Here is a 12,436-nt window from a genome sequence, read left to right as displayed (position 1 = left end):
ATGATTGACAATTTTTATAGAATATTTGTCAAGGACTGAAATGATTGAAATGTTTCAAAGCATATTTTCAGGGACCGAAATTATTGGAAATTTTCAAAGAATATTTTTTTTTTAATTTTTCATAGACCAACACAGTTAGATATTTTCAAAGAATATTTTTTTAAGGACCAACAAAAGTTAAAAGTTTTTTAAAAAATATTTTTTTAGGGACCAACAAGTGTGGTGTTTTTTTTTTAAGAATATGTTTTCCCTTAAAATGTGTCGCCCAGTGTTATTGTTTCAATGTAAACATTGTTTGTTTTTATATTATGTTTGAACTTACCATTGAATGAGTTTAGCATTTCAATCCATTTGACTTTTCCATATGTATGTATGACTCACATACATGCGTGTGTATTGGAGTTAATCATATAAATTTTCATTATTATGCTCAATTGAATTTGCATTGTCAGTTATTTAAACATGGAATCCAATGTGAACAAAGAAACAATATGAAAATTATATAATTAAACACACAATCACACATACAATGTTAGTTGTTTGTTTTTCGTTTTAATGGATAGGAAAAATGTTAAAGAAAGACATACATTTTTACATTATTATTAATGTTTACAATAATTTTCGGTATGTGTCAAAGGGAAGTGCCAGGAAAATAATTGAAATTGATGAAATCATTGTTTACAGTGTGTGGGTTTTTTTTGTGTAAAAGGAGTTATTAAATATTGCCTGGTCCAAATTAAGAGAAACTTGATATGGTACAAGGTAGGCTTTGTAGAAATTTGTGCAAAACCATAATTTTTAATTTAATTCTAATAGGAATTTCAATAACTACTTTTCAAGATTTTCGCCTTAGAATGACATAAAATGTTGTTAAATGTAAATTTCAACCCAATTTTATTTCGATTTGTATACCATATGGTATGAGTGTAAATAATTATGACGTACAAGTAACAATTTGGTGATTGTTACTCATATGCCATATTTGATTTCATTTCCTATTTACATTGATCTTCATTATCAGGATAATTGGCCAATATATTTAGTTTTAGTGTATTTTCATACATTTTTATTAGAAATTTTAATCTGTAAAAATTTTTAAAATTATAAATTCTCTTTAACACACATTGCCCACCTTGCCTTATCCACATTTTACATCAAATGTCCCCTATCCCCTGTTTGGCTATCATTTTTGCAAAAATTTAATTTCAAATAAAAATCAAAAACTTGTTTTTAATCCGATTATTGTATCATAATTGAGTGATGCCTGCCATTTGATTTTAAAATATTGAATGAAATTATAATAAAGACATATTTTGAAAATTAAACACATATATTCATAATGATGATGTGGTTGGTGTTAGATGATGATGATGACGATTCTCACAAATTTATTCTTGATGATAATGTTGAAGTTTAGTTTTTATGATATTTTCTTAAGGAACCTTATGTCTGATATTGTTGTGTATTTGTTTCTTTTATCGGTGTTATATCTGTTAATCTTATATGTAACTTAATAAATTTATAGACTTATATAGTTAATAATTAACTTTACTTAAATAATTTATAATTTGGCTACTACGTATATGTATGTATTTATATTCTTCTTGAGGAGTTTGTGAATTTTTGTTAAGGATGCAAAGGATTAAGATTTAGGGGTGGGAGTTTGGGGTTTCAAATACTTTTTCTTTGGCCTTTTAGAGAATTATTTTAATACTGATATCGGTGTCTTTATTTGTGTTTGGTATTAATAATACAATACAACTACGTCTTTACTTAAGGTGGGCAAATATTTCAAGACAGTGAAATTATACATCACTAGTGGACAATCGACCATCAAATGTGGATTACGAATTTTTAAACAATACTTTGCCAAAGGATATTTTTTTAAGAACCAACAAACGTTGTTTTTAAGAGAATATTTTTTCAAAGAACCAAGAATCATGGATTTTTTATACCCTATACCACAATGTGGAAAAGGGTATAATAAGTTTGTTTTCCCAAAAATTCATGTAACGCCGCGAAATATTCGTCGTAGACCCCTCATGTGGTATACCAAACTTCATATCTCGACGAGATAAAGCGATTTAGCGATGTGTGTCCGTCCGTCCGTCCGTCCGTCTGTCCGTCCATTAAAAATTGTAATCAAGCTAGAGGCCGCAATTATGGACCGATTGTCACGAAATTTAGTATGGAGGTCGGGTTTGGACCAGAATAGAACTGATTAGTTTTTGGCGATGATCGCGAAATGTTAAAGGGATGAAATGGACCAAAAACAAAATTTTTGCTCGATTTTGTAGCCGCTCTGTAGGTCGCAATAATAGTCCGATCGGCGCGAAATTTTAAACGTAGTTTTGGTTTGAGATGAAGAAGTAGCGTGCAAGTCAACGGTATGATCGGATAATATTTAGCGGGTTAAATTGATCAAAACTTTTGTGTGAAAATTGGTAAAATTTCTAATGCACATCTTATAACTTTATCCCAAGAAGACGCGTTTCGCCCAAATATGTTTCATATGTTATCTTAATAAAATTGATTATAACATAGTTTAATGTTACATTTTCACATGAGAACAAAATTCTTGCACTTATAGTATTGCATTAGTTACTGTTTTACATTTATTGCTTTAGAACAAATATATGTATGTAGATTATTATTTCAACATGTTATTGTTTTCTTTATTACTTAATAAATGTATACATTTAAATAAAAGTTATCATTTATCAAAAGCTAGCCCGGAAAGCTAGTGCACAGGGATAGTGGTATAGGGTATCACATGGTCGGCCCCGTCCGACTATAGTCTGTTCTTACTTGTTTAAAAATATTTTTTCAAAGGACCAACGAAATTGGATTTTGTGAGGAATATTTTTTCAAGGCGTGGAATTTTTTAAGAATATTATTTCAAGGCGAGGAATTTTTTTAAAATTAATTTTTCAAGGCTTGGATTTTTTTTAACAATATCATTTCATGGGCATGGATTTTTTTTAAGAATATTTTTTCAATGCCTGGAATTTTTTTAGGAATATTGTTAAAAGGTGGGGAACTTTTTTAAGAATATTTTTTAAGGCGTGGACTTTTTTTAAGAATATTTTTTCATGGCGTGGAATTTTTTAAAGAATATTTTTTAAGGCGAGGAACTTTTTAAAGAACATTTTCTAAGGACGTTAAATTTTTTATAAGTAATTTCAATGCGTGGATTTTTTTAAGAAAATTTTTTCAATGTGCGGAATTTTTTTAAGGACGTGATTTTTTTTATAAATATTTTCAATACGTGGATTTTTTTTAAGAAAATTTTTTCAATGTTCGGAATTTTTTTAAGGACGTGACATTTTTTATAAATATTTTCACTGCGTGGATTTTTTTTTAAGAAAATTTTTTCAAGGTGCGCAATTTTTTTAAAAATATTTTTTTAAATCGTAGAATTTTTTAAAGAAATTTTTTCAATGCCTGGAATTTTTTTAGGAATATTTTTTCAGGGCGTGGCATTTTTTTAGAAATATTTTTACGGTGTGGATTTTTTTAAAGAATATTTTTTTAAGGCGTGGAAAGTTTTTTAAAAAATTTTTTCAATGTGTGGAATTTTTTAAAGCCTATAATTCTTTAAGAAAAAATTTTCAAGGCGTGGATTTTTTTTAAGAAAATTTTTAAGGTGTGGAATTTTTTTAAGGCGTGGAATTTGCTTAAAAATATTTTTAAAAGGCGTGGAATTTTTTTAAAAATATTTTTTAAAGGCTTGGAATTTTTTAAAAATATTTTTTAAAGGCTTGGAATTGTTTTAAGAAAATTTTTTAAGGAGCGACTTGCGTGACGTTTTTTAAGAAATTTTTTTAAGGTCTGGAATTTTTTTAAGAATATTTGTTCAAGGACCAACTGGCGTGGAATTTGATTAAGAATTTTTAAGGTGTGGAATTTTTTTAGGGCGTGGAATTTTTTTAAAAATATTTTTAAAGGCGTGGAATTTGTTTAAAAATATTTTTTAAAGGCGTGGAATTTTTTTAAGAAAATTTTTTTAAGGAGCGACATGCGTGACGTTTTCTAAGAAATTTTTTTAAGGGTGGAATTTTTTTAAGAATATTTGTTCAAGGACCTACTGGCGTGGAATTTGTTAAGAATATTTTGTTAAAGAGTGGAATCTTAAAAGAATATTATTTCAAGTCCTGGCATTTTTTAAGAATATTATTTATTATTTTAAGAATATTTTTTAAGAAAAATTTTTTAAGGAGCAACAGGCGTGAATTTTTTAAAAATATTGTTTCAAGGTCTGGAATTTTTTAAGAATATTTTTTCAAGGACCAACAGGCGTGGAATTTGTTAAGAAAATTTTTTCAAGGCGTGGAATTTTTTTAAGAATATTTTTTTAAAGCGTGGATTTTTTAAAGAAATTTATTTCAAGGCGTGGCATTTTTTAAAGAAATTTATTTCAAGGCGTGGCATTTTTTAAGAATATTTTTTAAAGGCGTGGAATTTTTTTAGGCATATTTTTAAGGTGTGGAATTTTTTTAAGAATATTTTTTCAAGGCGTGGAATTTTTTAAAGAATTTTTTTTTTAAGGACCTGCATGCGTGGCCTTTGTTAATAATAATTTTTTAATACGTGGAAGTTTTTAAAGAAAATTTTTTAAGGAACAACAGGCGTGGCCTTTGTTAAGAATATTTTTTAATGCGTGGCATTTTTTTAAGAAAAAATTTTCAAGTTTTTCTAAGAATATTTTTTCAAGGCGTGGAATTTTTTTAAGAATATTTTTAAGGCGTGGATTTTTTAAGAATATTTTTTCAAGGCGTGGAATTTTTTTAAGAATATTTTTCAAGGCGTGGAATTTTTTAAGGAGCAACAGGCGTGACGTTTTTTAAAAATATTTTTTCAAGGCGTGGAATTTTTTAAGGAGCAACAGGCGTGACGTTTTTTAAAAATATTTTTTCAAGGTCTGGAATTTTTTTAAGAATATTTTTTCAAGGGCCAACAGGCTTGGAATTCATTAAGAATATTTTTTTTATGCGCGGAATTTTTTTAAGAATATTTTTTTAAAGCGTGGAATCTTTAAAGAATATTATTTCAAGGCATGGAATTTTTTAAGAAATTTTTTTCAAGGACCAACAGGCGTGGAATTTGTTAAGAAAATTTTTCAAGGCGTGGAATTTTTTTAAGAATATTTTTTTAAAGCGTGGAATCTTTAAAGAATATTATTTCAAGGCATGGCATTTTTATTTAAAAATATTTTTTCAAGGCGTGGAATTTTTTAAGAAAATTTTTTCAAGGACCAACAAGCGTGCAATTTGTTAAGAAAATTTTTCAAGGCGTGGAATTTTTTTAAGAATATTTTTTAAAGCGTGGAATCTTTAAAGAATATTATTTCAAGACATGGCATTTTTATTTAAAAATATTTTTTCAAGGCGTGGAATTTTTTAAGAATATTTGTTTAAAGCGTGGAATCTTTAAAGAATATTATTTCAAGGCGTGGCATTTTTTAAGAAATTTTTTGCAAGGCGTGGAATTTTGTAAGAATATTTTTTCAAGGCGTGGCATTTTTTAAGAATATTATTTCAAGGCGTGGATTTTTTTAAGAATGTTTTTTCAAGGACCAACAGGCGGTGGCATTTTTTTAAGAATATTTTTTTAAGAATAATTTTTCGAGGCATGAAATTTTTTTAAGAATATTTTTCAAGGACCGACAGGCATGGCATTTTTTAAGAATATTTTTTCATGCCCTGGATTTTTTTTAAAGGAAGAACAAACGTGGTTTTTTTAGAGAATACTTTTTCAAAATACCATCAAACGTGGATTTGTTATAGAATATTTTTTCAAGGACCAACAGGCGTGGCATTTTTTAAGAATATTTTTGCAAGGACCAACAGGCGTGGCATTTTTTAAGAATATTTTTTCATGGCCTGGAATTTTTTTCAAAGGACCAACAAACGTGGATTTTTTAAAGAATATTTGTTCAAATGACCATCAAACGTGGATTTTTTATAGAATATGTTTTCAAGTACCAACAGGCGTGTCTATTTTTAAGAATATTTTTTCATGGGCTGGAATGATTTTCAAGTGCCAACAGGCGTGGCTATTTTTAAGAATATTCATGGCCTGGAATTTTTTTTCAAAGGACAAACAAACGTGGATTTTTTATTATTTATTAATTTATTTATAGAATTTATCTTATATTTAATATAAGATAAATTGGGAGAATAGCATTAGCAGCATAGGCCATCAGCTATAGGATTTTTTAAAGATTACTTTTTTAAAGGACCACCAATCGTGTTTTTTTTAATATTTTTTTTCAAGGGGACCACCAAGCGTGTATTTTTTTAAAAATATTTTTATTGAGTGGACCGCCAAGGCTTGAAATTTTTTTAAAAATATTTCTTCACGTCGCTGTATTGTTTTAAGAATATTCTTTCAAAGCGCGAAATTGTTTTAAGAATATTTTTTCAATGCGTGAGTTTTTTAAGAATATTTTTTCATGTCGTGAAATTTTTTAAGAATATCTTTTCAAGAACCAACTGGCTTGACATTTTTTAAGAATATTTATCATGTCCTAAAATTTTTTCAAAGGACCAACAAACCTGGGTTTTTTAAAGAATACTTTCTCGAAAGACCATCAAGCGTGATTTTTTTTATAAAATACGTTTCCAAAGGACCACCAAGCGTGTATTTGCTTAAAAATATTTTGTTTTCGAAGGGTCCGTCAAGCGTGTATTTTTTAAAAATATTTTTTTTTTTTCGAGGGAGCCACCAAGAGTGTATTTTATAAAAAAAATCAAATATTTTTTTTTCAAGGGCCACACTAGTCACTTTATATGATTACCGTAGGGAGTTTTCGGATCATTCAGGTCATTATCTCAGCAAGTATGGACTTGACCACGGAACTTTGTTGGGATCAATACCTTGATCCAATATGACCATGTACGAGTACAGATTGTGTTTGTAATTTTTCTGTTTTGAATTTTTTTAAGAATTCCAGGGTTGTCCACTTCCATCTGAATGTAAGAATATTTGCCCACCTTTGCTTTTTTTATTCCTACATTTCTAAAATAACTCTTTGGTTTTTTGTTTACTTTAAACTGTGAAAAATCTATACAATACATAAATTATATATTATATATACGCCTTAAACTTCTATCTTAAATTCAAAATTATCTTAGGATAAAATTTCATAAATATTTAAAAAAGAATATTCAAACACTTATACAAAAAAACATTTGCCTTGGGGAGGAAAATAATTTAAAAATATTTTTTTATTTTTTACTTTTTTGTTTTTTTTTTTGTCTTTTGTTAAAATGATATAAATTTATATGTTTTTTATTTATAAATTTTAATGTTTTAATACTGCGCAAACAGTCTTCTTTGTGAGCAATGCAGCTATATATTTATATTTCACAAAACACATGGGTGTTGTGGGACGAAAGAGAAAGAAAAAAGAAACACAGAAAGAGAAATAAATACAAACATTTGACAATATTGTGTGGGCATAATGTTGAATAGAAATTATACCGAAAAAATTACGCACTTTGAAAAAAGTGTTTCTTTTTTTTAATATCAAAATTTTCTACTTCTTAATATTTACATTTAATTTTACTAAATACTTTTGTTTTTTTTTTGTTTTTAATAACTATTTTGTTAAGTTTTTATTACAAACTACTTTATTAGTTCTATAGGTTTTTGTTTTATAGTTTGTCTGTTGTCTACAATAGAATTGTGATCTTATCTAGAATTTCATATAATTAAAATCATTTAAAATATACGGGCTTACCTCTTCATCGACCGTACTCGGGTACATGCGAACCGGCAGATTTTTCTCTAAACTGAAATGATCTTCGGTTGTTTTGCGATAAACCGGATTCTCGAAATTCATCGAATTAATGGAACGCCTACTGCAATAGCGATAGCCGGAATAGAGAAGCTAAAGAAATGGTGAATATGAAAAAAGTGAAGTTTTTTTTAAATATAATACATAATAAAATTTAAAATGTAAACAACTAACAATTTCTAATAAAATTTCAAAAGAAAGTCGCACAAAAAATATTGTAATATTTTTTTTGAACTGTTAAATATATATTTTCAACAAAAATATTTCAAAAGAGAAATATTTTATATTTATGTATATATTTTTAACTACATTTTAAATTTAAATGTTGTCCTCTTCTTCTACTTACCACTCCCAAAACCAACGAGGTTCCCAGTAGACTTCCTATCACAATAAGTGCTATATAACCCGAATCTGGTTGCGTTGTTGTTGATATAACACTGCCATCAGTGTTGTGGGTACCATTTCCGGTGGGATGTTTGGAAACTAAATATGTGGTTGTACAACAATAAAATTTATTTATTAATTATTGGCCATAATGTTGTTTAATATTTAAGCAAAATTATACCACCACCAGAAAATGTATATACCAAAACAAGAATAAATAAAAAATACATATATATAAAATGAGGAACAATGTAAAAACATTAACATAAAATGAAATTAAGATTTAAGAATTGGATGTGTGATTTTTTTAAATTAATTTGTTACTAATTGATAGGTATCAAGTTTACTAACCAAAGTTTTAACAAATATAAAATGCTGCTCGGTTAACAGAGCCTAATTTTCATTGAAAACTTGCTGCTCCGTAAACAGAGCCTAATTTTCATAGAAAATTTGCTGCTCTGTTAACAGAGCCTAATTTTCATAGAAAATTTGCTGCTCTGTTAACAGAGCCTACTTTTCATAGAAAATTTGCTGCTCTGTTAACAGAGCCTACTTTTCATAGAAAATTTGCTGCTCTGTTAACAGAGCCTAATTTTCATAGAAAATTTGCTGCTCTGTTAACAGAGCCTAATTTTCATAGAATATTTGCTGCTCTGTTAACAGAGACTAATTTTCATAGAAAATTTGCTGCTCTGTTTAAAGAGACTAATTTTCATAGAAAATTTGCTGCTCTGTTAACAGAGCCTAATTTTCATTGAAAATTTGGTGCTCTGTTAACAGAGCCTAATTTTCATAGAAAATTTGCTGCTCTGTTAACAGAGCCTAATTTTCATAGAAAATTTGCTGCTCTGTTAACAGAGCCTAATTTTCATAGAAAATTTGCTGCTCTGTTAACGGAGCCTAATTTTCATAGAAAATTTGCTGCTCTGTTAACAGAGCCTAATTTTCATAGAAATTTTGCTGCTCTGTTAACAGAGCCTAATTTTCATAGAAAATTTGCTAATTATTTTTAATAGAAAATTTGGTGCTCTGTTAACAGAGCCTAATTTTCATAGAAAATTTGGTGCTATATATTCGTTGTAATCGTTGAAATCTTTTTAAGACATTTTGGTATTATGAATAGTTTTCCTCAGAGTTTTCTCAGGATTTTGTCATTATTTGTTCCTTGGAAATTCTTGATGGCGTAGTGAAAATGAAAAGTCTATTTTCTTTGAAGAAAATTATAATTTGTTTTTTCTTAGATCCTGAAGTAGATATTATAATCATAATATGAACATTTTATCATTAGCTGACAAATCTTTCGCTAATCCCAAAAACATAATATCTTCACATACAAGGAATTCATGTGTCCTTTTCTAAATTTTTTTGCCCAGAACCTTAAGGATCTAATTAAAAATTCATAATGAAAATGAAACAACATTTTGAATATTAAAAAATAAGATACAATTACCTTTGAACCCAAGTAACGTCCTAATTTCTTTCAAAACCTTTTATAAAAATTAATATCCAACAACAACAAAGCCACATTTACACCTATCCCTGGAAGAAAGTAAATGCCTAAGCATTGTCCATTATATTTTTTTGTATTATAAATAAAATACTACCCTCGCAATTTGGCCCTTAAAATATATTTAAAAAAACCAGGAACTTTTACCACAAAACAAATTTCTGGCATTTTGGCCACAATACAACAAATTTAACGTAACTAATTACAAAACAGAAGGAGGTTGCTGTCCCCAACCCCCGAATAATGTTTACTTTGGACATAAAAAACACAACAAAAATATCCATTCTTTTATAAATTAAAGCAGATTTATCTGACCATATAATGGTCCCAAGAGAGGTGGTCTCATTTCTTGCCTCTCTCTTTCTCTCTCCGGCTTACAGTTATGTTGTTTTATATCCCAAATTTTAACTTAATTTGTTGTGAAGTCCATCCTTCTGCCTTTGTAATTTATTTAACTTTTTTTCATTTCTCTGTTTAAGGTCCAGTTGGAATGGATAATAAAATTATAAAAATCCTTTATGATTTCAACAAAACAATAGAGTGGAAAAAGGATTCTTTTTGGCCTGGCCTTAAATATGTACTATTTAATTAAATTAAATATCCTTAGAGGGTAAGGATAAATGTATTATTCATATTAAAAAGTGTACATTTTTTCAAAAATAAGTTATGAAATTATAATTAAAAGGCATGACGGTATTATGTAAAAGATGCCATAATTAAATCAAAAACACGTGTAAGGATGTCCACAAAAGGGTAATTTTCTCGGACCGAAAAATCGAAATCCACCGCCTAAAAGCTTCCTGTTATAAAAATTGCAACAAGGACTGCGAAACAAATTACCAATTTTTTTGTGTAAAAAAAACTCCTATACTGGTATAGATAAATGGTTACACTTTATATTGGAAACGTGAGCAATGAGTCGATAACATACAGCAGATTAGATTATTTCACTTGAAAATATTTACAAAAAAAAAAACTTGAGGACTTATTCTCTTGTAAATTGAAATCATCATTTTAATGTTTACAGCAACAGAAAATATTGTCATTGGGGTATAACATTACAAAGTACCAAAAACACATTAAAAGATGCGTAAAAGAAATGGAAAGCAATATTCATTTCAGTTCGATTTTATGTCATATGCTTTGAAAGAAAACAATCAACATTTAATGAGTGCATTTTCATGGGCTCATAAAAATGGACAATTTCCATAAGGATTAAGGCATCCAAAATTCATTGCATAATGAGAAATACATGTTTCTTATAGATGCTTTGGACTGTTAACAGAGCAAGTAATGAATGGAAATCTATAAAAATTTAATAACATTTTTATATAACCTTTTTTGAATATTGTATTATTATATTCTAAAGAGACATATTTTCAACATTAAATCTGTTGCTCTGTTAACAAAAGAGACCAATTTTCTGTTTTTGCTTTGTTAACAGAGCCAAATTTTCATAGAAAATTTGGTGCTTTGATAACAGAGGGTAATTTTCATAGAAAATTTGCTACTCTATTAACAGAGCCTAATTTTCATTGAAAATTTGGTGCTCTGTTAACAGAGCCTTATTTTCATAGAAAATTTGGTGCTCTGTTAACAGAGCCTAATTTTCATAGAAAATTTGGTGCTCTGTTAACAGACCTTATTTTGGTGCTCTGTTAACAGAGCCTAATTTTCATAGAAAATTTGGTGCTCTGTTAACAGACCTTATTTTGGTGCTCTGTTAACAGAGCCTAATTTTCATAGGAAATTTGGTGCTCTGTTAACAGAGCCTAATTTTCATAGAAAATTTGGTGATCTGTTAACAGAGCCTAATTTTCATAGAAAATTTGGTGCTCTGTTAACAGAGCCTAATTTTCATAGAAAATTTGGTGCTCTTTAACAGAGCCTAATTTTCATAGAAAATTTGCTGCTCTGTTAACAGAGCCTAATTTTCATAGATAATTTGGTGCTCTGTTAACAGAGCCTAATTTCATCGAAAATTTGTTGCTCCGATAATAGAGTCTTAATTTCATCGAAAATTTTGAGCTCTGTTGACAGAGCCTAATTTTCATAGAAAATTTGATGCTCTTTTAACAGAGCCTAATTTTCATAGAAAATTTGGTGCTCTGTTAACAGAGCCTAATTTTCATAGTAAATTTGGTGCTCTGTTAACAGAGCCTAATTTTCATAGAAAATTTGGTGCTCTGTTAACAGAGCCTAATTTTCATAGAAAATTTGGTGCTCTGTTAACAGAGCCTAATTTTCATAGAAAATTTGGTGCTCTGTTAACAGAGCCTAATTTTCATAGAAAATTTGGTGCTCTGTTAACAGAGCCTAATTTCATCGAAAATTTGTTGCTCCGATAACAGAGCCTAATTTTCACAGAAAATTTGCTGCTCTGTTAAAGAGCCTAATTTTCATACAAAATGTCTGGCTCAGTTAATAGAACTAAAGTTTCACAGAAGAGAAGATAGAAAATGTATTGCTCTGTTAACAGATCCTAATAGGGGATTTCTTGATCTGTTAACATAGCCTAATGTCATAGAAAATGTGTTACTCTGTTAACCGAGCATTATTTTCAATAGAAAATTTGTTGCTCTGTTAACAGAGCCTTTTATGGTAGAAAATTAGTTGCTTCTATAACATAGCCTTATTTTCATAGAAAATGTATTGCTCTGTTAACGGTGCCTAGTTTTCAAAGAAAAATTGTTGACTGTTAACAGAACTTAATTTTCATAGAAAATGTGTTGGCATGTTAAAGA

At 28.5% G+C, this 12,436-nt stretch overlaps 1 protein-coding gene across 30 annotated transcripts in view; it reads right to left on the bottom strand.

Moving 5' to 3' along the window:
* Positions 1 to 12,436, bottom strand: part of LOC141401375 (low-density lipoprotein receptor-like) — a 652,355-nt gene that overhangs the window by 11,802 nt on the left and 628,117 nt on the right. For all 30 annotated transcript variants that reach the window (XM_073981680.1, XM_073981587.1, XM_073981657.1 and 27 more), the window contains 2 exons: positions 8,148 to 8,284; positions 7,745 to 7,894 (listed from right to left, as the gene is read on the bottom strand). In XM_073981680.1, coding sequence (XP_073837781.1) covers positions 7,745 to 7,894; positions 8,148 to 8,284 — 287 coding nt within the window. The remainder of the gene's footprint in view (positions 1 to 7,744; positions 7,895 to 8,147; positions 8,285 to 12,436) is intronic.

This window comes from Musca autumnalis, unplaced genomic scaffold (genome assembly GCF_047663935.1).
Source record: "Musca autumnalis isolate F117 unplaced genomic scaffold, ASM4766393v1 scaffold_1, whole genome shotgun sequence".
Classification (NCBI taxonomy): Eukaryota; Metazoa; Arthropoda; class Insecta; order Diptera; family Muscidae; genus Musca; species Musca autumnalis.
The sequence above is the reverse complement of the archived record's forward strand: the minus strand, read 5'-3'. Positions and strand labels throughout refer to the sequence as shown.